The sequence below is a fragment of the Bombina bombina genome, chromosome 9 (assembly GCF_027579735.1).
Source record: "Bombina bombina isolate aBomBom1 chromosome 9, aBomBom1.pri, whole genome shotgun sequence".
NCBI lineage: Eukaryota > Metazoa > Chordata > Amphibia > Anura > Bombinatoridae > Bombina > Bombina bombina.
In genome coordinates, this window is record NC_069507.1 from 268414740 (window position 1) to 268439205 (window position 24466).

Genomic DNA, 24466 nt, shown 5'->3' on the forward strand with positions numbered 1-24466 from the left:
GAAAAAATGTGTGAAAAAGTGAACATTTTTTTTTATTTGATCGCATTTGGTGGTGAAATGGTGGCATGAAATATTCCAAAATGGGCCTAGATCAATACTTTGGGATGTCTTATAAAAAAAAAATATATACATGTCAATGGCTATTCAGGGATTCCTGACAGATATCAGTGTTCCAATGTAACTAGCGCTAATTTTGAAAAAAAAAAAATGGTTTGGAAATAGCAAAGTGCTACTTGTATTTATGGCCCTATAACTTGCAAAAAAGCAAAGAACATGTAAACATTGGGTATTTCTAAACTCAGGACAAAATTTAGAAACTATTTAGCATGGGTGTTTTTTGGTGGTTGTAGATGAGTAACAGATTTTGGGGGTCAAAGTTAGAAAAAGTGTGTTTTTTTCAATTTTTTCCTAATATTTTATATTTTTTTTATAGTAAATTATAGGGTATGATGAAAATAATGGTATCTTTAGAAAGTCCATTTAATGGTGAGAAAAATGGTATATAATATGTGTGGGTACAGTAAACGAGTAAGAGGAAAATTACAGCTAAACACAAACACCGCAGAAATGTAAAAATAGCCCTGGTCCCAAACGGTCAGAAAATGGAAAAGTGCTGTGGCCATTAAGGGGTTAATGTACACTACTGTTACACCAGATATGAGTTGTACTGGGGTGACACTGTGCCCTGGCAGGCACTGAAACGCACACGTGTGAAGGAAACTGATTGCTATTATTTCACAGTCAAAAAAGTGTTTTTTTTTTTTAAAATGTACACTACTGTTACATCAGATATGAGTGGTGGCACTGGGCAAGTGGGCACAGTATACGCTGTGAGCCTGACACACACACTGGCAGGCAGGCAACTGCAATTAGATTACACAGGAAAAAAAAAAAAAAGCAGACTGATGTTCTAGCCCTAAAAAGGGCTTTTTGGGGTGCTGTCCTTACAGCAGAGATCAGATGAGTCCTTCAGGACTGTAGTGGACACTGAATACACTAGCCTAGCTATCGATTTCCCTATTAAATCAGCAGCAGCTACACTGTCCCTCCTCTCACTAAGAATGCAGCTTCCGAATGAATCTAAAATGCATGCTGTCCAGGAGGTGGGAGGGTCTGGGAGGGAGGGTCTGCTGCTGATTGGCTGGAATGTGTCTGCTGACTGTGAGGTACAGGGTCAAAGTTTACTCAATGATGACGAATAGGGGGCGGACCGAACATCACATATGTTCGCCATTCGCGGCGACCGCGAACATGCTATGTTCGGCGGGAACTATTCGCCGGCGAACTATTCGTGACATCACTAATTAGCATGTTGAAGCAAGCGAACAATGCTAGGCAAATCAGGATCCATTTCTGTTGCGCTAGACTTTCCAACCAAAAAGTTGATGCAGCTGCAACATCAGCCATAGAAATGGCAGGCCTGAGAAGAATGCCAAAATATAAATAAGCTTTCCTTAGATAAGATTCAAGTTTCCTATCTAAAGGGTCTTTAAAAGAAGTACTATCTTCCATAGGAATAGTAGTACGTTCAGCAAGAGTAGAAATAGCCCCATCAACTTTGGGGATCTTTTCCCAAAACTACAATCTAACTACTGGCAAAAGATACGATTTTCTAAACCTTGAAGAAGTACTATTACTGATGGACACATTCTCTGCATGTAAAAGCTTATCATGACAACTATTACATACCACAGCTGGAGATATAATCTCCACACATTTACAACAAATGCACGTAGCTTTGGTAGAACTGTTATCAGGCAGCAGGGTTCCAACAGTGATTTCTGAGACAGGATCAGATTGAGACATCTTGCAAATGTAAGAGAAAAAACAACATATAAAGTAAAATTATCAATTTCCTTATATGGCAGTTTCAGGAATGGGAAAAATATGCAAACAGCATAGCCCTCTGACATAGAAAAAGGCAAGAGGCAAATAGGAATGGGGTTTTTAAATAATGAAATTATTTGGCGCCAAGTATGACGCACAACGCAACTGAATTTTTTTTTAGCGCTAACAACATCCGGAAATGACATACTCGCGTCATTGAAGACGCAACCTTGTGCAAAGAACTCAGTGTCACTGTCAACTAAGACCCATTAAGGGCAATGGGTACTTTAGGTTTTTTAGTGTTAGGTTCTTTTATTTTGGGGGGGTTTAACGTTAGTTGGGACTTTGTATATATATGTAAAAGAGCTGATTATCTTGGGGCAATGCCCTGCAAAAAGCCCTTTTAAGGGCTACTGGTAGTTTATTATTAGAGTAGGGGGTGTTTTTATTTTGCGGGGTCTTTTTTATTTTCATAGGGATTAGGTTTAATTTTCTTAAAATTGGTAATTTGTTTTTTTTATTTTCTGTAATGTAAGCTTTTTTTATTTTTTGTAAACTTAAGGCTAGATTACGAGTTTTGCGTTAGGCTTAAAAAGCAGCATCCTAACGCTGCTTTTTAACGCCCGCTGGTATTACGAGTCTTGCAGGTACAGGTGTACCGCTCACTTTTTTGGCCAGATTTGGAAATACCGCAAATCCACTTACGTAAATTGCGTATCCTATTTTTTCAATGGGACTTGCATAGCGCCGGTATTACGAGTCTGACAAAAAGTGAGCGGTAGACCCTCTCCTGTCAAGACTGGTACCGCATTTAAAAGTCAGTAGTTAAGAGTTTTACACTTCAACGCTGTATCATAAAACTCTTAACTAAAGTGTTAAAAAGTAAACTAACACCCATAAACTACCTATTATTTGGAATAACGTGCTTTAAAACATCAGGTATGATGTTGTATCAATCAGGTAGTGTAAGGGTTACGCCCGCTTCACAGTGACAGACCAAACTCCCCGTGTAACGCACCGCAAACAACCGCAAACAGTCCATTTGCACAACCACGAGATAGATTTGATAGATAGATACATAGATTACATAGATCAATAGATGCAATATACATTTGATAGATACGATTGATAGTTAGATAGATTTGATAGATAAATAGATAGATATGATAGATATATCATTTCCCAGACAGAGAATTACAAGACGTGCGTAAGGTTCCCAGAGGCAGTTGCGGCGCCAGGGGACGTGTATATGGCATGGATTTTAGGAACCGGGAGATGGAAAAAGATGCTTGGTCGGTCCTCCTACTTCAAATTTGGGGCACATTTTTAAAAAAATGTTTTACACTACTGTTACACCAGATATGACTGGTGGTGGCACTGAGCAAGTAGGCATAGTATATGCTGTGAGCCTGACACACAGGCTGGCAGTGGCAGGCTGGCCTGGCAACTGAAATTAGATTACACTAGCAGACTGATGTAAAAGTTTTTTTTATATATTTACACTAATGTTACACCAGATATGAGTGGTGGCACTGAGCAAGTAGGCACAGTATATGCTGTGAGCCAGACACACAGTCTGGCAGTGGCAGGCAGGCAACTGCTATTAGATTACACTAGCAGACTGATGTAAAAGTTTTTTTTAAAAAAAAATTACACTACTGTAACAACAGATATGACTGGTGGTGGCACTGAGCAAGTAGGCACAGTATATGCTGTGAGCCTGACACACAGGCTGGCAGTGGCAGGCTGACCTGGCAACTGAAATTAGATTACACTAACAGACTGATGTAAAAGTTTTTTTTTTTTAAATTTACACTAATGTTACACCAGATATGAGTGGTGGCACTGAGCAAGTAGGCACAGTATATGCAGTGAGCCTGACACACAGGCTGGCAGTGGCAAGCAGGCAACTGCTATTAGATTACACTAGCAGACTGATGTGAAAGTTTTTTTTAAAAAATGTACACTACTGTTACACCAGATATGACTGGTGGTGGCACTGAGCAAGTAGGCACAGTATATGCTGTGAACCTGACACACGCTGACAGGCAAGCAAATGCAATTAGATTACAAAGAAAAAAAAAAGACTGATGTTCTAGCCCTAAAAAGGGCTTTTTGGGGTGCTGTCCTTACAGCAGAGATCCGATGAGTACTTCAGGACTGTAGTGGACACTGAATACACTAGCCTAGCTATCAATTTCCCTATAAAATCAGCAGCAGCAGCACTATCCTTCCTCTCCCTAAGAATGCAGAATCAGATTGAATCTAAAATGGCTGCTGCCCAGGAGCTGGGAGGGTCTGGGAGGGAGGGTCTGCTGCTGATTGGCTGAAATGTGTCTGCAGACTGTGAGATACAGGGTCAAAGTTTACTCAATGATGACGAATAGGGGGCGGATCGAACATCGCATATGTTCAACCGCCGTGACGAACGCGAACAAGCTATGTTCGCCGGGAACTGTTCTCCGGCGAACTGTTCGCGACATCACTAATTAGAGGTTAATAAATATAATGTAGGTGTCGGCGATGTTGGGGGCAGCAGATTAGGGGTTCATAAGAATAATGTAGGTGGCGGCGGTGTCCAGAGCGGCAAATTAGGGGTTAATTAATATAATGTAGGTGTTGAGGATGTCGGGGTGGCAGATTAGGGGTTAATAAGTGAAATATTAGGGGTGTTTAGACTCTGGGTTCATGTTAGGGTGTTAGGTGTAGACATAAATGTATTTTCCTAATATAAATCAATGGGGCTGCGTTAGGAGCTAAACGCTGCTTTTTTGCAGGTGTTAGGTTTTTTTTCAGCCAACTTTCCCCCATTGATTCCTATGGGGATATCGTGCACGAGCACGTTCAGCCAGCTCACCGCTAACGTAAGTAGCGCTGGTATTGAGGTGAGATGTGGAGCAAAATTTTGCTCTATGATAATTTTTTTGCGGTTAACGCCGGGTTTCTAAAAACCCGTAATACCAGCGCTGTCTGTAAATGAGCGGTGAGCATAAACTGCTTGTTAGCACCGCATAGCCTCTAATGCAAAACTCGTAATCTAGCCATTAGTTTTTTTAAATTTTTTGTAACTTTAGAAGGTATTAGTTTAGGTAATTTGGGTTTATTTAATGGGGTGTTAGGTTAGGGGGTTTAAGGTTAGGGGTTGTTAGGTTAGGGGGTGTTAGGTTTGTGTACTGTACTTAGTTATTTAAATAGTTATTTGCGTTGTGGGTTTTTGCCGTTTAAATGGTTAATAAGTTATTAAATAGGTTTATTGCGATGTAAGGGTTTTGCGGTTTAGGGTTTAATAGGGTAAATAGGTTTATTGCGATGTAGGGGTTTTGCGGTTTGGGGGTTAATAGGGTAAAGAGGTTTACTGCGATGTAGGGGTTTTGCGGTTTAGGGGTTAATAGGGTAAGTAGGTTTATTGCAATATAGGCATTTTGTGGTTTAGAAGTTAATTCTTTGTGTATGATTTTTTTTGTTATATTTCGTGCTGTCGTTTTGTTTTGTTTTTTTTAATACTTGATGCGGGTGGTTAGTTTTTTTTTTTAATACTTGATGTGGGCGGTTAGTTATTTTTTTTTAATACTTGATGCGGGCGTTTGTTTTTTTTTAATACTTTAATGTGGGCGATTAGGTGTTGCTTTTGTAATGCTCCGTTTGCCTTCGCTGCATCCAGGTGAATTATTTTGTCCTCGTGCTGCCAACATTCCATTGAGGATGCGTGCGACGGACATTACAAACGCAATTATAGTATAGATATATATATATATTTATAGTATATATATATATTTATATATCAATGTAAATATTTGCATAGGAAATTAGCACATCTAGGCAAGAGTCCCCGCTTGCTTTTTCCCAGAAATACCTCATATACAATGTTACCAATGCACAAGACAATTCTGGGTAAGTTATGCAAACTAGATATGCAAATTCTCAGTTTTTTTGCTTCAAAATACTGTTTTAACACAGCGATCCTTTTAACAGGATTATTGCAGCAAAGCAGAAATCACTCACTAGACAGCCTGTTTCGTTCTTTTTGGAACTCATCAGTAGGAGATAGATTTCTGGTTGCTGCACTGGTAAAGCTATTTTCAAGGTAAAACCAAAATTCATTAAAATTATGGGGGGTGATAAAAAACTGAAATTAAAATCCTCTATGTCTCAAAATTAAATCAATGTAAATATTTGCATAGGAAATTAGCACATCTAGGCAAGAGTCCCCGCTTATATCTATATATACAGTATATACACTCACAGGCCACTTTATTATGTACTCCTGTTCAATTGCTTGGTAACACAAATTGCTAATCAGCCAAACACATGGCAGCAACTTAATGCATTTAGGCATCTAGATGTGGTGAAGAGGACTTGCTGAACTTCAAACCGAGCATCAGAATGGGGAAGAAAGGGGAATTTAAGTGACTTTGAACATGGTTGTTAGTGCCAGACGGGCTGGTCTGAGTATTTCAAAAACTGCTTATCATCTGGGATTTTCACACACAACCATCTCTAGGGTTTACAGAGAAAGGTTAGAAAAAGAGAAAATATCCAGTGAGCGGCAGTTGTGTGGAAGAAAATGCCTTTTTGAGGTCAGACTGGTTCGAGATGATAGAAAGGCAACAGTAACTCAAATAACCACTTGTTACAACCGAGGTATGCAGAATACCATCTCTTAACGCACAACACGTCGAACCTTGAAGCAGATGGGCTACAGCAGCAGAAGACCACACTGGGTGCCACTCCTGTCAGCTAAGAACAGGAAACTGAGGCCACAATTCGCACAGGCTCAATAGAAGATAGAATAGAAGATTGGAAAAATGTTGCCTGGTCTGGTGAGTCTCGATTTCAGCTGCGACATTCAGATGGTAGGGTCAGAATTTGCCGTAAACAACATGAAAGCATGAATCCATCCTGCTTTGTTTCAACTGTTCAGGCTGGTGGTGATGGCGTAATGATGTGAGGGATATTTTCTTGACATACTTTGGGCCCCTTACTAGTACAAATTGAGCATTGTTTAAATGCCATGGCCTATCTGAGCATTGTTGCTGACCATTTCCATCCCTTTATGATGGCTACTTCCAGCAGGATAATGCACCATGTCACAAAGCTCGTCATCTCAAACTGGTTTCTTTAACATGACAATGAGTTCACTGTACTCCAATGGCCTCCACAGTCACCAGATCTCAATCCAATAGAGCACCTTTGGGATGTGGTGGAATGAGAGATTTGCATAATAGATGTGCAGCCGACAAATCTGCAGCAACTGCGTGATTCAATCATGTAAATATGGACCAAAATGTTGAATCTATGCCATGAAGAATTAAGGTATTTCTGAAGGCAAAAGGGGGTCCAACCTGGTACTAGCAAGGTGTACCTAATAAAGTGCCGGTGAGTGAGTGTGTGTGTCTATGTATGTATGGATGTATGTGTATATATATATATATATATATATATATATATATATATATATATTCTTCAACAAAGCAGGAACCAGCCAGGATTTTTTCAAAAACAGGGGTCAAATTTCTTGACGTTTCGGGGAGTAAACATGTTCTGAGGAAGGGGAAGTTTACTCCCCGAAACGTCAATAAATTTGACCCCTGTATTTGAAAAAATCCTGTCTGGTTCCTGCTTTGTTGAAGATTGTTTATTACACAGAACCTTCAGGTGGTTGGCTCATGGAGGGCGGATTCACATTGTGTGTTATGTGTATATATATATATATTGTATATATATATATATATATATAGGTATATATATATTTACCAAAAACTAACAGATATATATAGAAATATGTAGTTATGAATAAAAAGAACACATGCTGCTATGTGAAGAATATTGGAATGTGAAAAAGTAATACTTTCATGTCTGGCTAACGTACGCCATTGAAGTTTATGGGGGAATGTGTTAACGTGGTCGCGATATTTGAAGTTTGACTTTTTGCGCACAATGGGTTAGCGCTTGTGCAAAAAAAGTTTTACTTTTAACCTGTAATAAGTGCGTTTCCTGGTGGGCAAAAAAAAAACTGTCTAGTGAAGTTAATGTGCGAGCACAAACTATCACTCCATTTGTAATCTAGTCCTAATTAGGCTACTGTAAACTTGATTTAAGATTTTGGAAAATGTTAGTCTCCATAAACTAGGCAAACGATGCTGCAGGTAATGGATGGATCTGTTGTCCTCCGCAGAAGCGATTCCTCATAGCAAGGGCCTTGAAGCCATCAAATTCTTTTTGGATACCGAAACAGATCTGAGTGAGGCTTACAAAGGTTTTCTGTTGAGAGTGGTAGAATTTCTTCTAAGCCATAATTATTTTATGTTTGAGGGGGTTTTCTTTCTGCAGAGACGTGGAACAGCTATGGGGGCCAAGTTTGCGCCCCTCATATGCCAACCTATTTATGGGTTGGTGGGAGCTGTTCCACGTCTTTGCAGATAGTAACTCCTTCATAGGTAACATCTATTTTTATTGGAGGTTCATAGACGATCTCTTGTTCATTTGGCAAGGAGATGAAATATCTATGGAAAATTTTGTAAAATCCCTTAACACAAATGATATGGGCATTGAATTAACCCATAATTGCCATGTATCAGAGATCGTCTTTTTGGACCTTTTATTGACATTTGATGGTTCAACTGGAAAGGTGAATACCACACTACACCGTAAACCGATTGTGGGTAACTGCCTCCTACATGCACAGAGTAACCACCCACCACATGTGTACAAAGGTATAGTAAAGGGGCAGTTCCTGAGGAAACTGTAGCCTAGATCTGGATTTTGAAAGAGAATCTAAAGATTTAGTGTCACGTTTTGTGGAGAGAGGATACAGTAGGAATATGGTTGACAAGGTGTCCAAGGAGGTTGCAACTTTGGACAGGGAGCAAATGCTTGGTAAAGCTAAGTGGAGACCAGAACGTAAGGGTCTAAAGTTCATCACCAAATATTCAAACCAATTTTCTGAAGTCTGCAGCATAATTAAAAAATATATGCCCATCTTATATGGGGATGATACCTTGAAGCATATTGTGGAAAAAGGTTGTGACTTCATATATTCTAAAAATTTGACAATTGGCAATATGCTTTCACCAAGTATGCTCCCTGACCATGGTCCACGTAGCTCGTGGTTGAATACTGTGGGGACCTATAAGTGTGGTAAATCCCTTTGTAAACCATGTAAATACTTAAAGCAAGGAAATGGTTTTGAATCATATGTAACAAATGAATCATTTACTACTAGGGGATGTGTAAAATGCTCTTCTACATTTGTTATTTACTTGGTTGAATGCACTGAACATAGATTACAGTATGTTGGGTTAACTACCCGGGAAATACGCACTAGGATTAAGGAACATTTAGGATATATCTCGAATGACATCCATTGTTCGGCACTTTCTAGACATTTTATTGAAACACACGGGAAAAATGTTGATATGTTTAAATGGAATGTGATTGAAGCCATTTGCAAGCCACGAAGAGGTGGCAGCAAACAAAAAAATACTTGAAAGACAGAAATTTTATTGGATCCACAAACTAAAAACATTGGTCCCGTATGGATTCAATTCACAATTTGACGTGATCAATTATTGGGAATAATTAATCTATAATTATTTTTTATAGCGGGATTGTATATGAATTTATATCGATCTACATATAGCTTGATACTATAGGTTAATATCTTTCTAACTAAAATAGGTGCCAAGCAAATTTAGGAATAAGTATTAACAATTTGTTATAGAATTTATATACAAATTTCTATATTTAGATAACTTACTGTAGGGGGGGAATTGAACTATGTATAGATGTTTGCCTTTGTACTAGATATTGCAATTATTATATGGTATTCAGCAAGGATACTAGGTGAGGTTTTTATCTAATAATGAATAGCACCTCATTGTAATATTTTGAGCATACCTCTTTACTATATAATGATGTACATAAGTTTACTCTTGCACTAGACATCGCTATTAATATATGATACACAGTATGGATAATAGGTGAGGTGTTTATTTAATAATCAACAGCACCTTAATGTATTATCCTGAAGTATACCCCTCTCTATGTTACTAACTATGTCCCTGCTATTCAATTGATTATTTGCTGATTATACACGTTAACTGTGGATGATTAAATATTTTTCTACATTGTTGTTTAATTGAAGTCCACCTTTTGCTTTACTAACATTAGGAATAAGTTTGCCAATGTTGTATTAGATATGAAATGATAGTGATAGGCATTGCAACTATTAATTAAAATTAATTACAGTGGTTCTTTATAACTTGATTAAGGGGCGGAGTATTGCCCTTTAAAAGCACACCCTCTGAGAAGGGGGAAATGTCTATGATTACGGCCAGACTGGCCAAAACATGTTAGGCTGTGTTTGCTGAATTGATTTTATCCAGAGGCTCTGCTGCTCAGGGTCTTTTTTACTCTGATGATTTTTTGCTGAAATAAAGTTTTGGATTTTACCTTAACACGGACGCCTGGAGTACCTTTCATTTCTATTCAATATATATATATAATCTTCAACAAAGCAGGAACCAGCCAGGATTTTTTCAAAAACAGGGGTCAAATTTATTGACGTTTCGGGGAGTAAACATGTTCTGAGGAAGGGGAAGTTTACTCCCCGAAACGTCAATAAATTTGACCCTGTTTTTGAAAAAATCCTGGCTGGTTTCTGCTTTGTTGAAGATTGTTTATTACACAGAACCTTCAGGTGGTTGGCTCATGGAGGGCGGATTCACATTGTGTGTTATGTGTATATATATATTATATATATATATATATATATATATATATATATAGGTATATATATATTTACCAAAAACCAACAGATATATATAGAAATATGTAGTTATGAATAAAAAGAACACATGCTGCTATGTGAAGAATATTGGAATGTGAAAAAGTAATACTTTCATGTCTGGCTAACGTACGCCATTGAAGTTTATGGGGGAATGCGTTAACGCGGTCGCGATATTTGAAGTTTGACTTTTTGGGCACAATGGGTTAGCGCTTGTGCAAAAAAAGTTTTACTTTTAACCTGTAATAAGTACGTTTCCTGGTGGGCAAAAAAAAACCTGTCTAGTGAAGTTAATGTGCGAGCACAAACTATCACTCCATTTGTAATCTAGTCCTAATTAGGCTACTGTAAACTTGATTTAAGATTTTAGAAAATGTTAGTCCCCATAAACTAGGCAAACGATGCTGCAGGTAAGGGATGGATCTGTTGTCCTCCGCAGAAGGTTTCTTTGTTTCTAGCACACGCAGTGCAACTTTATAAAATGGTGGTTCACTAGCATCAAGAGTAACTGTAATGAGTACTTATTATAGGAAGGCATTTGCCCCTACAGACACACAGTGATAGGCCGAAACGTACGTCTGGGGTTTTGCTGTTTCTCTCGTTCAGAGAGGGATTGCCTGGTATTTCGGGGCTGGACTGTACTGTAAAGTCAGGATCAGACTGATATGCTTCAGGAAAGTTCTTCTCTGTGAAAGGCACATGTTGAGCAAAAAGAGGCTGCTTCTTGGGTATTAACTAGCCATAGAGCAAGCTATTATGCTATTGTTCGTTCCCAGGTTGAGCGCTTCTTATTTTTTATTTATGCAAATTATGACAATTGGGGAAGTCTCCCTAAGTGTGATGCGGGAATCCAGATGTGGACCTGTTGCTCAGTGTGCCTAGAGGGATATAGCTGCACCTCACTGACGAGGCCCACAATAGGCCGAAACGTACGTCTGGGGTTTTGCTGTTTCTCTCGTTCAGAGAGGGATTGCCTGGTATTTCGGGGCTGAACTGTACTGTTAAGTCAGGATCAGACTGATATGCTTCAGGAAAGTTCTTCTCTGTGAAAGGCACATGTTGAGCAAAAAGAGGCTGCTTCTAGGGTGGTAACTAGCCATAGAACAAGCTATTATGCTATTGTTCGTTCTCAGGTTGAGCGCTTCTCTCTTTTTATTTATTAAATATTTATATGTGTGTGTTTATATATGTGTGTGTTTATATATGTGTATGTTTATATATGTGTGTGTTTATATATGTGTGTGTTTATATGTGTGTGTTTATATATGTGTGTGTTTATATATGTGTATGTTTATATATGTGTATGTTTATATATGTGTGTGTTTATATATGTGCGTGTTTATATATGTGTGTGTTTATATATGTGTGTGTTTATATATGTGTATGTTTATATATGTGTATGTTTATATATGTGTATGTTTATATATGTGTGTGTTTATATATGTGTATGTTTATATATGTGTGTGTTTATATATGTGCGTGTTTATATATGTGTGTGTTTATATATGTGTGTGTTTATATATGTGTGTGTTTATATATGTGTATGTTTATATATGTGTGTGTTTATATATGTGTATGTTTATATATGTGTGTGTTTATATATGTGTGTGTTTATATATGTGCGTGTTTATATATATGTGTGTGTTTATATGTGTATGTTTATATATGTGTGTGTTTATATATGTGTATGTTTATATATGTGTATGTTTATATATGTGCGTGTTTATATATGTGTGTGTTTATATGTGTATGTTTATATATGTGTGTGTTTATATATGTGCGTGTTTATATATGTGTGTGTTTATATATGTGTGTGTTTATATATGTGTGTGTTTATATATGTGTATGTTGATATATGTGTATGTTTATATATGTGTGTGTTTATATATGTGCGTGTTTATATATGTGTGTGTTTATATATGTGTGTGTTTATATATGTGTGTTTATATATGTGTATGTTTATATATGTGTATGTTTATATATGTGTGTGTTTATATATGTGCGTGTTTATATATGTGTGTGTTTATATATGTGTGTGTTTATATATGTGCGTGTTTATATATGTGTATGTTTATATATGTGTATGTTTATATATGTGTGTGTTTATATGTGTATGTTTATATATGTGTGTGTTTATATATGTGTATGTTTATATATGTGTATGTTTATATATGTGTGTGTTTATATATGTGTGTGTTTATATATGTGTATGTTTATATATGTGTATGTTTATATATGTGTGTGTTTATATATGTGTGTGTTTATATATGTGTATGTTTATATATGTGTATGTTTATATTTGTGTATGTTTATATATGTGTATGTTTATATATGTGTATGTTTATATATGTGTGTGTTTATATATGTGTATGTTTATATATGTGTGTGTTTATATATGTGTGTGTTTATATATGTGTATGTTTATATATGTGTGTGTTTATATATGTGTTTACAGAGGTATTTATGTATCTATATGTGGTTTACTTTACATTTACTGAACATATTTCACATTCCGATGTTCTTCACTTACAAGCAGTTTTTATATACATATTTCTGTGAATCTGCTGGTGAGTGTCAGGTTTTCTGTGTGTTGTGCTGATAATGTTTGTAATGCTTAACTGCGGGCCTGTCACCCAGGTTGCTCTGGGGTTAACTGCCTGGGTTGCTAGGAACTTTGCAGCTGTCTGTCAGTGTTCAGGGCTGTGGCATTTGCTGTGACTTAGGATGTGTACCCAGTCTGTGAGTGCGGTCCATTCCTGTGTTTTATATATATGGGAACACTACATTACAATATAATTCATGTCATCCGAGACATGTACTAAGAGGCATCCCTAAAAGTGAATTTATTAGGGCTAAAAGAAACTGCTCTAATAATGAAGACTATACAAAACAATCGCCTAGATTTAGAGTTTTGTCGGTAAAGACCCACATAGCTAACGCTGCTTTTTTTCCCAGCGCACCCTTTAAACAACGCTGATATTGAGAGTTGTCTGAGTGGCTGCGTTTGGCTCAGAAAAGGGTGCGTTGAGCATAATTTAGCTCCACTTCAACCCTCAATACCAGCGTTGCTTACGGTAGCGGTAAGCTGGCAAAACGTGCTCGTGCACGATATCCCCATAGGAAACAATGGGGCAGTTTGGGCTGAAAAAAAACCTAACACCTGCAAAAAAGCAGCGTTCAGCTCCTAACGCAGCCCCATTGTGTCCTATGGGGAAACACTCTCTAAGTCTGCACCTAACACCCTAACATGAACCCGAGTCTAAACACCCCTAACCTTACACTTATTAACCCCTAATATGCTGCCCCCGCTATCGCTGACACCTACATTATAATATTAACCCCTAATCTGCCGCTCCGGACACCGCCACCACCTACATTATCCCTATGAACCCCTAATCTGCTGCCCCTAACACCGCCGACACCTATATTATATTTATTACCCCCTAATCTGCCCCCCCCAACGTCGCCGCTACCTAACTACAATTATTAACCCTTAATCTGCCGACCGGACCTCGCCGCCACTATAATAAATGTATTAACCCCTAAACCGCTGCACTCCCACCTCGCAAACACTAGAATAAATTGTATTAACCCCTAATCTGCCCTCCCTAACATCGCCGCCACCTACCTACAATTATTAACCCCTAATCTCCCGCCCGCAACGTCGCCGCTACTATAATAAAGTTATTAAACCCTAAACCTAACTCTAACCCTAACACCCCCCTAACATAAATATAATTTAAATTAAACAAAATAATATTCCTAAAATTAAATAAATTATTCCTATTTAAAACTAAATACTTACCTATAAAGTAAACCCTAATATAGCTACAATATAAATAATAGTTACATTGTAGATATTTTAGGATTTATATTTATTTTACAGGCAACTTTGTATTTATTTTAACTAGGTACAATAGCTATTAAATAGTTAATATTAGCTAAACTAAAATACAATAAAATAAACTATTCTATAATACAAAAAAACAAACACTAAATTACAAAAAATAAAAAAACATTACAAGAACTTTAAACTAATTACACCTAATCTAAGCCCCCTAATAAAATAAATAATCCTCCCAAAATAAAAAAATGCCCTACCCTATTCTAAACTACAAAAGTAATCAGCTCTACAGGGAGTGCAGAATTATTAGGCAAATGAGTATTTTGACCACATCATCCTCTTTATGCATGTTGTCTTACTCCAAGCTGTATAGGCTTGAAAGCCTACTACCAAGTAAGCATATTAGGTGATGTGCATCTCTGTAATGAGAAGGGGTGTGGTCTAATGACATCAACACCCTATATCAGTTGTGCATAATTATTAGGCAACTTCCTTTCCTTTGGCAAAATGGGTCAAAAGAAGGACTTGACAGGCTCAGAAAAGTCAAAAATAGTGAGATATCTTGCAGAGGGATGCAGCCCTCTTAAAATTGCAAAGCTTCTGAAGCGTGATCATCGAACAATCAAGCGTTTCATTCAAAATAGTCAACAGGGTCGCAAGAAGCGTGTGGAAAAACCAAGGCGCAAAATAACTGCCCATGAACTGAGAAAAGTCAAGCGTGCAACTGCCAAGATGCCACTTGCCACCAGTTTGGCCATATTTCAGAGCTGCAACATCACTGGAGTGCCCAAAAGCACAAGGTGTGCAATACTCAGAGACATGGCCAAGGTAAGAAAGGCTGAAAGACGACCACCACTGAACAAGACACACAAGCTGAAACGTCAAGACTGGGCCAAGAAATATCTCAAGACTGATTTTTCTAAGGTTTTATGGACTGATGAAATGAGAGTGAGTCTTGATGGGCCAGATGGATGGGCCCGTGGCTGGATTGGTAAAGGGCAGAGAGCTCCAGTCCGACTCAGACACCAGCAAGGTGGAGGTGGAGTACTGGTTTGGGCTGGTATCATCAAAGATGAGCTTGTGGGGCCTTTTCGGGTTGAGGATGGAGTCAAGCTCAACTCCCAGTCCTACTGCCAGTTTCTGGAAGACACCTTCTTCAAGCAGTGATACAGGAAGAAGTCTGCATCCTTCAAGAAAAACATGATTTTCATGCAGGACAATGCTCCATCACACGCGTCCAAGTACTCCACAGCGTGGCTGGCAAGAAAGGGTATAAAAGAAGAAAATCTAATGACATGGCCTCCTTGTTCACCTGATCTGAACCCCATTGAGAACCTGTGGTCCATCATCAAATGTGAGATTTACAAGGAGGGAAAACAGTACACCTCTCTGAACAGTGTCTGGGAGGCTGTGGTTGCTGCTGCACGCAATGTTGATGGTGAACAGATCAAAACACTGACAGAATCCATGGATGGCAGGCTTTTGAGTGTCCTTGCAAAGAAAGGTGGCTATATTGGTCACTGATTTGTTTTTGTCTTGTTTTTGAATGTCAGAAATGTATATTTGTGAATGTTGAGATGTTATATTGGTTTCACTGGTAAAAATAAATAATTGAAATGGGTATATATTTGTTTTTTGTTAAGTTGCTAATAATTATGCACAGTAATAGTCACCTGCACACACAGATATCCCCCTAAAATAGCTATAACTAAAAACAAACTAAAAACTACTTCCAAAACTATTCAGCTTTGATATTAATGAGTTTTTTGGGTTCATTGAAAACATGGTTGTTGTTCAATAATAAAATTAATCCTCAAAAATACAAATTGCCTAATAATTCTGCACTCCCTGTATTACCAGCCCTTAAAAGGGCTTTTTGCGGGGCATTGCCCCAAAGTAATCAGCTCTTTTACCTGAAAATAAAAATACAATACCCCCCTAACATTACAACCCACCACCCACACACCCCTACTCTAACCCAACCAAACCCCCCTTAAAAAAACCTATCGCTAACCCCCTGAAGATCATCCTACCTTGAGTCGTCTTCACCCAGCCGAGCCGAATTCTTCATCCAAGGTGCGCAGAGGGGGTCCTTCATCCGGTAGAAGTCTTCATCCAAGCGGGGCAAGAAGAGGTCCTCCATCCGGTAGAAGTCTTCATTCAGGCGGCGTCTTCAATCTTCATCCATCAAAGGAGCCGACGCGTAGCCATCCTCTTCAACCGACGACTTCCCGACAAATGAAGGTTCCTTTAAGGGGTGTCATCCAAGATGGCGTCCCTTCAATTCCGATCAGCCAATCGGAATTAAGGTAGAAAAAAATCTGATTGGCTGATGCAATCAGCCAATTAGATTGAAGTTCAATCCGATTGGCTGATCCAATCAGCCAATCGTATTGAGCTCGCATTCTATTGGCTGATCGGAACAGCCAATAGAATGCAAGCTCAATACGATTGGCTGATTTAGAGTGGGTTAGAGTAGGGGTATGTGGTTGGTGGGTTGTAATGTTGGGGGGGATTGTATTTTTATTTTCAGGTAAAAGAGCTGATTACTTTGGGGCAATGCCCCGCAAAAAGCCCTTTTAAGGGCTGGTAAAAGAGCTGATTACTTTTGTAGTTTAGAATAGGGTATGGCATTTTTTTATTTTGGGGGGATTTTTTATTTTATTAGGGGGCTTAGATTAGGTGTAATTAGTTTAAACTTCTTGTAATGTTTTTTTATTTTTTGTAATTTAGTGTTTTGTTTTTTTTGTATTATAGAATAGTTTATTTTATTGTATTTTAATTTAGCTAATTGTAGCTAATTTATTTAATTAATTTAATGATAGTGTAGTGTTAGGTGTATTTGTAACTTAGGTTAGGATTTATTTTACAGGAAATGTTGTACTTATTTTAACTAGGTAGCTATTAAATAGTTATTAAACAAAGATGGAAAGAGGTCGCCACATAGCGTAATATAGTTTTGTCAGATGGGTTAGTGTGTTGGTAGGTAATATGCTTACCAGAGGGTGTAGCACTGTACTGTGACCAGTGCAAAATCGCTTGCTAGCACTTAAACAGTGGCAAGTACACTGTAACGATCTCCTCCCGGTTCTTGCTCAGTGAGCACCTCCTGCTGTAGCCGTGATGCCCTTTGTTGTGATAATACGGGTCAGCTTTCTGTACTGCTAAAAAGCACTGGAATAGCTATTGTACCTAGTTAAAATAAATACAAAGTTGCCTGTAAAATAAATATAAATCCTAAAATAGCTACAACTATTAGTTATATTGTAGCTATATTAGGGTTTATTTTATAGGTAAGTATTTAGTTTTAAATAGGATTAATTTAGTTAATTTTAGGAATATTATTTTGTTTAATTTAAATTATATTTATGTTAGGGGGGATCTTAGGGTTAGGGTTAGAGTTAGGTTTAGGGGTTAATAACTTTATTATAGTAGCGGCGACGTTGCGGGCGGGAGATTAGGGGTTAATAATTGTAGGTAGGTGGCGGCAATGTTAGGGAGGGCAGATTAGGGGTTAATAAAATTTATTATAGTGTTTGCGAGGCGGGAGTGCGGTGGTTTAGGGGTTAATACATTTATGTTAGTGGCGGCGAGGTCCGGTCGGCAGATTAGGGGTTAATAATTGTAGTTAGGTAGCGGCGACGTTGGGGGGGGCAGATTAGGGGTTAATAAATATAATATAGGTGTCGGCGATGTTAGGGGCAGCAGATTAGGGGTTCATAGGTATAATGTAGGTGGCGGCGGTGTCCGGTCGGCAGATTAGGGGTTAAGAAATTTTATTATAGTGACGGCGATGTGGGGGGGGCCTCGGTTTAGGAGTACATAGGTAGTTTATGGGTGTTAGTGTACTTTGTAGCACAGTAGTTAAGAGCTTTATATTCCCGCGTTAGCCCATAAAGCTCTTAACTACTGACTTTTTTTGTCCGTAGGAGTCTTGTCGGTAGAGAGTCTACCGCTTACTTCTTCCAAGACTCCAAATACCGGCGTTAGGCGGATCCCATAGAAAAGATAGGATACGCAATTGGCGTAAGGGGATCTGCGGTAGCCTGGAGTCGCGGTAAGGAAGTGAGCGTTAGACCCTTTCCTGCCTGACTCTAAATACCAGCGGGTGGCCAAAAGCAGCGTTAGGACCCCTTAACGCTGCTTTTGACGGCTAACGCGGAACTCTAAATCTAGCCATTTGTGAGGTAATCACTGAAAGATTAAAATAAAGAGGCTACAATGAGAACATACTAACCAAAGCTAAAGAGAGTATACAACACAAAACAAGGGAGGATTTACTTAACTATAAAATAAAAAATTCTGATTCAAGAGATACAAATAAACCTAGGTTTGTTACCACCTATAGCACTGACTTTAAAAACATTAGCAAAATCATGAAAGAAGCAATTCCCATTCTATATTCGGATCCAGTCCTGAAAGTAATAACAGGTAAAGGAGTTGATTTAATATCCAAGAGAGGCAAAACTTTATCTAACTGATCTTCCCAGTAAATCTAACAAATGTTGGTTGAAAGAAAGAAAAGGTTTTTTTAGGTGCAGAAGGAATATCTGCAAAACCTGTAATCACGTAACTGAGGGCAATATTTTCACCTCACATGTCACTCAGCAAGAATATAATATTATTATATAAATTGTTCAACAACACATGTAGTGTATTTACTTACATGCCAACTATGTAAAATTCAATATGTAGGCAAAACGAAACGTAGTATCAAAGACAGATTTCTACAACATTTAAGATCCATTGAGGATGAGGACACGGATACTCTGGTATCCAGACATTTTAAAACTTGTCACAACTCTGATGCCTCCTTGTTAAAAATTCAGGGAATAGATCATGTTCCCACGTGGAAAAGTGGGGGTGATAGGGAAGACAAACTCAATAAATGTGAGTTTTTTTTGGATATTTACACTTAGAACTAGCAATGCACTAGGTATGAATATAAGAAGAGATTTAGATCTATTTGTAAGTTAAAATATACAAAATATACATCATTATTTTCTCTGTTCTAAAATATTATACTAATGTCCCATACTATTAAGAAACTTAAGGTATATTAAGCATATAAATGATATGCAATTATTCTCCAATCTCCATACATCTATTTGATAAAAAGCATGTATAGAAATTTACAATTTATGTTTCTTTAAATTCTAAAGAGGGAGTATTTTGAATAGGGATATATGTATTATTGCACTATATGATTCTTTGTAAATAATAAACATAATACACTTGTATCACACAAAGAAAGGGAAAAAAAGACACAGTGTTACAAGTATATAGACTGTTCCTTTAACAAAAAGTGCTATAAAGCAATGGATGGTCAGGACTGCATTCAAGCAGTGACCAAGTGCGCAACCGCACGAAACATGACTGCGTGAGGTCTTGACTGTTGACATTGTGTCTGTTTTTATATTGAGTGCTTTAATCAACTGGTGTTGGCTGTTATGCTTTTACTCTATAACAATAAATGTGAATTTTTTACCCATTGAGGAGTCTTTTTGCGCTACGATGCGCTCTGCTGTCTTTGGATATTATATATATATACAGTATATATTCCTAAAGTTCTATAGGTATAGATATGTATTTTACATGAACAGTATCAGATATACAGTATATACTAAACACTCCTCCCCAACTACGCAAAACCCCACATCATCAGTTACAGCTCTGGCACTCTCAGCAAACGCGCTAACTGCAAAAATGCTCCCGCACTGCTGAATGTGCCTGGAGGAAATCTTGCTCTGAACCTGAATTCATCTACTATAAGTTCACTCTTCATTCTTACACATCTGCCCTTCACTTAGCCAAGCAAACCTACTTCTCTTCTCTTATGTCTACTCACTCTTCATTCTTACACATCTGCCCTTCACTTCTCTTCTCTTATATCTACTCACTCTTCATTCTTACACCTCTGCCCTTCACTTCTCTTCTCTTATATCTACTCACTCTTCATTCTTACACCTCTGCCCTTCACTTCTCTTCTCTTATATCTACTCACTCTTCATTCTTACACATCTGCCCTTCACTTAGCCAAGCAAACCTACTTCTCTTCTCTTATATCTACTCACTCTTCATTCTTACACATCTGCCCTTCACTTCTCTTCTCTTATGTCTACTCACTCTTCATTCTTACACATCTGCCCTTCACTTCTCTTCTCTTATATCTACTCACTCTTCAAACCCTATATGACTCTTCTCTACTTTTAACTCTCTCCTCTACCCACCTGCACCACCCACTTCATCTGCCTTTAGTGCTCAAGACCTGGCAGACTCATTTTTAAACAAAGTACATACTACCTGAAGCAACATCCCGACACAAGACTGCAATCTTCCATCTCCACTCCCAGTCACCCCCTCTGCCACTCTCTTCATCTCCCCCCAGGCACTGAGAATGACTTGGGTTCCTTATTGTCTTGCTCACTACCTGCCTGCTTGACCCTATCCCCTCACATCTAATACCCTGTCTTCCTCCCTCACTCCGCTCTTACTCAGATCTTCAACCTATCCCTTTTTACTGATTCATTTCCATCTTCTATCAAACATGCAAAGGTCACTCCCCATCCTCAAACAAACCCTCCCTCAAACCTAATTCTCCTGCAAATTAACACCCAATACCACTGCTTCCAAAAACTTAAAAACTCCTGGAAAAACTATATATATAAATAAAACAGCTTTATAAAGTATATAGTGATGTGAATAAACTTACCTGATGCAAGTGACATAACTTCTGGACCACCTTTAAAAATCCGTTTGAATTCAGGTTCTTCCATTCCGCAGACCACAGGCTTCCTCAGTCTGGCCTTAGTCCCAAAAACTAGACCGATTGCCTACAAATACACCATTACATATTGTTTTATTCTATCCATTAATATCTGTACCTACTAAATTCTCAGGATTCCCATGTATTAAATATATATATGTTAGAGCATGTGACCATATCACTAAATATGTCAGATCCCCCAGTCTGTGCTCCGTATCCCCCAGCACTCACTTTGATTTTGCTGTATGAGTCTTCTTCATACCAGCTGCTCACTGGCACATAGTAATTTCCGTTATAAAACACTTGTTTGTTGGGATCATCACAGGGGGGTGCAGGTTCCTCCAAATTAACCCCACCGACATAGTACCCATAGAGGGAGGTGTAACGCATGGAGTAGTATATCTGTAAAGACATTAGTGTGACATCATGTGCTTATGTCATCTCAAGGCTAAACACAAGATTTAGTAACACTGAGGAACTATGGGAAGCATTCATTTTGTTTTCCCTAAAAAAACTAAATCGGCCACAAAAAAGTATCGTTATCAGAGTGCAGAACCGAGGGAAAAGTGCAAAATGCTCTCACTCCTTACAGAACAATATTATTGTACTTAGTACTTGTATATAACCTTGTGTTTAACATCTGGAAAGTGCAAAATGCTCTCACTCCTTACAGAACAATATTATTGTACTTAGTACTTGTATATAACCTTGTGTTTAACATCTGAAAAGTGCAAAATGCTCTCGCTCCTTACAGAACAATATTATTGTACTTAGTACTTGTATATAACCTTGTGTTTAACATCTGAAAAGTGCAAAATGCTCTCACTCCTTACAGAACAATATTATTGTACTTGGTACTTGTATATAACCTTGTGTTTAACATCTGAAAAGTGCAAAATGCTCTCGCTCCTTACAGAACAATATTATTGTACTTAGTACTTGTATATAACCTTGTGTTTAACATCTGAAAAGTGCAAAATGCTCTCACTCCTTACAGAACAATATTATTGTACTTAGTACTTGTATATAACCTTGTGTTTAACATCTGGAAAGTGCAAAATGCTCTCGCTCCTTACAGAACAATATTATTGTACTTAGTACTTGTATATAACCTTGTGTTTAACATCTGGAAAGTGCAAAATGCTCTCGCTCCTTACAGAACAATATTATTGTACTTAGTACTTGTATATAACCTTGTGTTTAACATCTGGAAAGTGCAAAATGCTCTCGCTCCTTACAGAACAATATTATTGTACTTAGTACTTGTATATAACCTTGTGTTTAACATCTGGAAAGTGCAAAATGCTCTCGCTCCTTACAGAACAATATTATTGTACTTAGTACTTGTATATAACCTTGTGTTTAACATCTGGAAAGTGCAAAATGCTCTCGCTCCTTACAGAACAATATTATTGTACTTAGTACTTGTATATAACCTTGTGTTTAACATCTGAAAAGTGCAAAATGCTCTCGCTCCTTACAGAACAATATTAATGTACTTAGTACTTGTATATAACCTTGTGTTTAACATCTGAAAAGTGCAAAATGCTCTCACTCCTTACAGAACAATATTATTGTACTTGGTACTTGTATATAACCTTGTGTTTAACATCTGAAAAGTGCAAAATGCTCTCGCTCCTTACAGAACAATATTATTGTACTTAGTACTTGTATATAACCTTGTGTTTAACATCTGAAAAGTGCAAAATGCTCTCACTCCTTACAGAACAATATTATTGTACTTAGTACTTGTATATAACCTTGTGTTTAACATCTGGAAAGTGCAAAATGCTCTCACTCCTTACAGAACAATATTATTGTACTTAGTACTTGTATATAACCTTGTGTTTAACATCTGAAAAGTGCAAAATGCTCTCACTCCTTACAGAACAATATTATTGTACTTGGTACTTGTATATAACCTTGTGTTTAACATCTGAAAAGTGCAAAATGCTCTCGCTCCTTACAGAACAATATTATTGTACTTAGTACTTGTATATAACCTTGTGTTTAACATCTGAAAAGTGCAAAATGCTCTCACTCCTTACAGAACAATATTATTGTACTTAGTACTTGTATATAACCTTGTGTTTAACATCTGGAAAGTGCAAAATGCTCTCGCTCCTTACAGAACAATATTATTGTACTTAGTACTTGTATATAACCTTGTGTTTAACATCTGGAAAGGGCTAAATCATAGTTTCAGTCAGCTCTGGAGCAGCAATACACTACTGGGAGCTAGCTGAGCTAATCTGCTCAGCCAATGACAAGAGGCATATGTGTGTAGCCACCAATAAACAGTCATGCATTGCAGCACTTTAGCTAACTTTAATTATGGCCTAGATTACAAGTGGAGCACACAAATGTTAGCACTATGGCGCACTAATATTGCTAGAGTGTAATCCATAAATCTTACATTCTAAGTAAATTATTAGCTCTCTAAATAAAAGTCTAGTCACGCTAGGTGCGCTAAGCAGAAGGTGCGCTAAGCGGAAGGTGCACTAAGATGCAAGTGTGCTATACTGAAGGTGCACTAAGCTGAAGGTGCACTAAGATGCAAGTGTGCTAAACTGAAGGTGCACTAAGCTGAAAGTGCATTAAGATACAAGTGTGCTAAGCCGAAGGTGCACTAAGCTGAAGGTGCATTAAGATGCAAGTGTGCTAAACTGAAGGTGCACTAAGCTGAAGGTGCACTAAGATGCAAGTGTGCTATACTGAAGGTGCACTAAGCTGAAGGTGCACTAAGATGCAAGTGTGCTATACTGAAGGTGCACTAAGCTGAAGGTGCATTAAGATGCAAGTGTGCTATACTGAAGGTGCACTAAGCTGAAGGTGCACTAAGCTGAAGGTGCACTAAGATGCAAGTGCGCTAAACTGAAGGTGCACTAAGCTGAAGGTGCATTAAGATGCAAGTGTGCTAAACTGAAGGGGCACTAAGATGCAAGTGTGCTATACTGAAGGTGCACTAAGCTGAAGGTGCACTAAGATGCAAGTGTGCTATACTGAAGGTGCACTAAGCTGAAGGTGCACTAAGATGCAAGTGTGCTATACTGAAGGTGCACTAAGCTGAAGGTGCATTAAGATGCAAGTGTGCTAAACTGAAGGTGCACTAAGCTGAAGGTGCACTAAGCTGAAGGTGCACTAAGATGCAAGTGCGCTAAACTGAAGGTGCACTAAGCTGAAGGTGCATTAAGATGCAAGTGTGCTAAACTGAAGGTGCACTAAGCTGAAGGTGCATTAAGAT

At 38.0% G+C, this 24466-nt stretch overlaps 1 protein-coding gene across 1 annotated transcript in view; it reads right to left on the minus strand.

Moving 5' to 3' along the window:
* Nucleotides 1-24466, minus strand: part of LOC128639706 (ovostatin-like) — a 214110-nt gene that overhangs the window by 81537 nt on the left and 108107 nt on the right. The window contains exons 16-17 of the mRNA XM_053691823.1: nt 21454-21624; nt 21169-21289 (exon numbers count right to left, since the gene is read on the minus strand). Of these exons, the coding sequence (XP_053547798.1) occupies nt 21169-21289; nt 21454-21624 (292 nt within the window). The remainder of the gene's footprint in view (nt 1-21168; nt 21290-21453; nt 21625-24466) is intronic.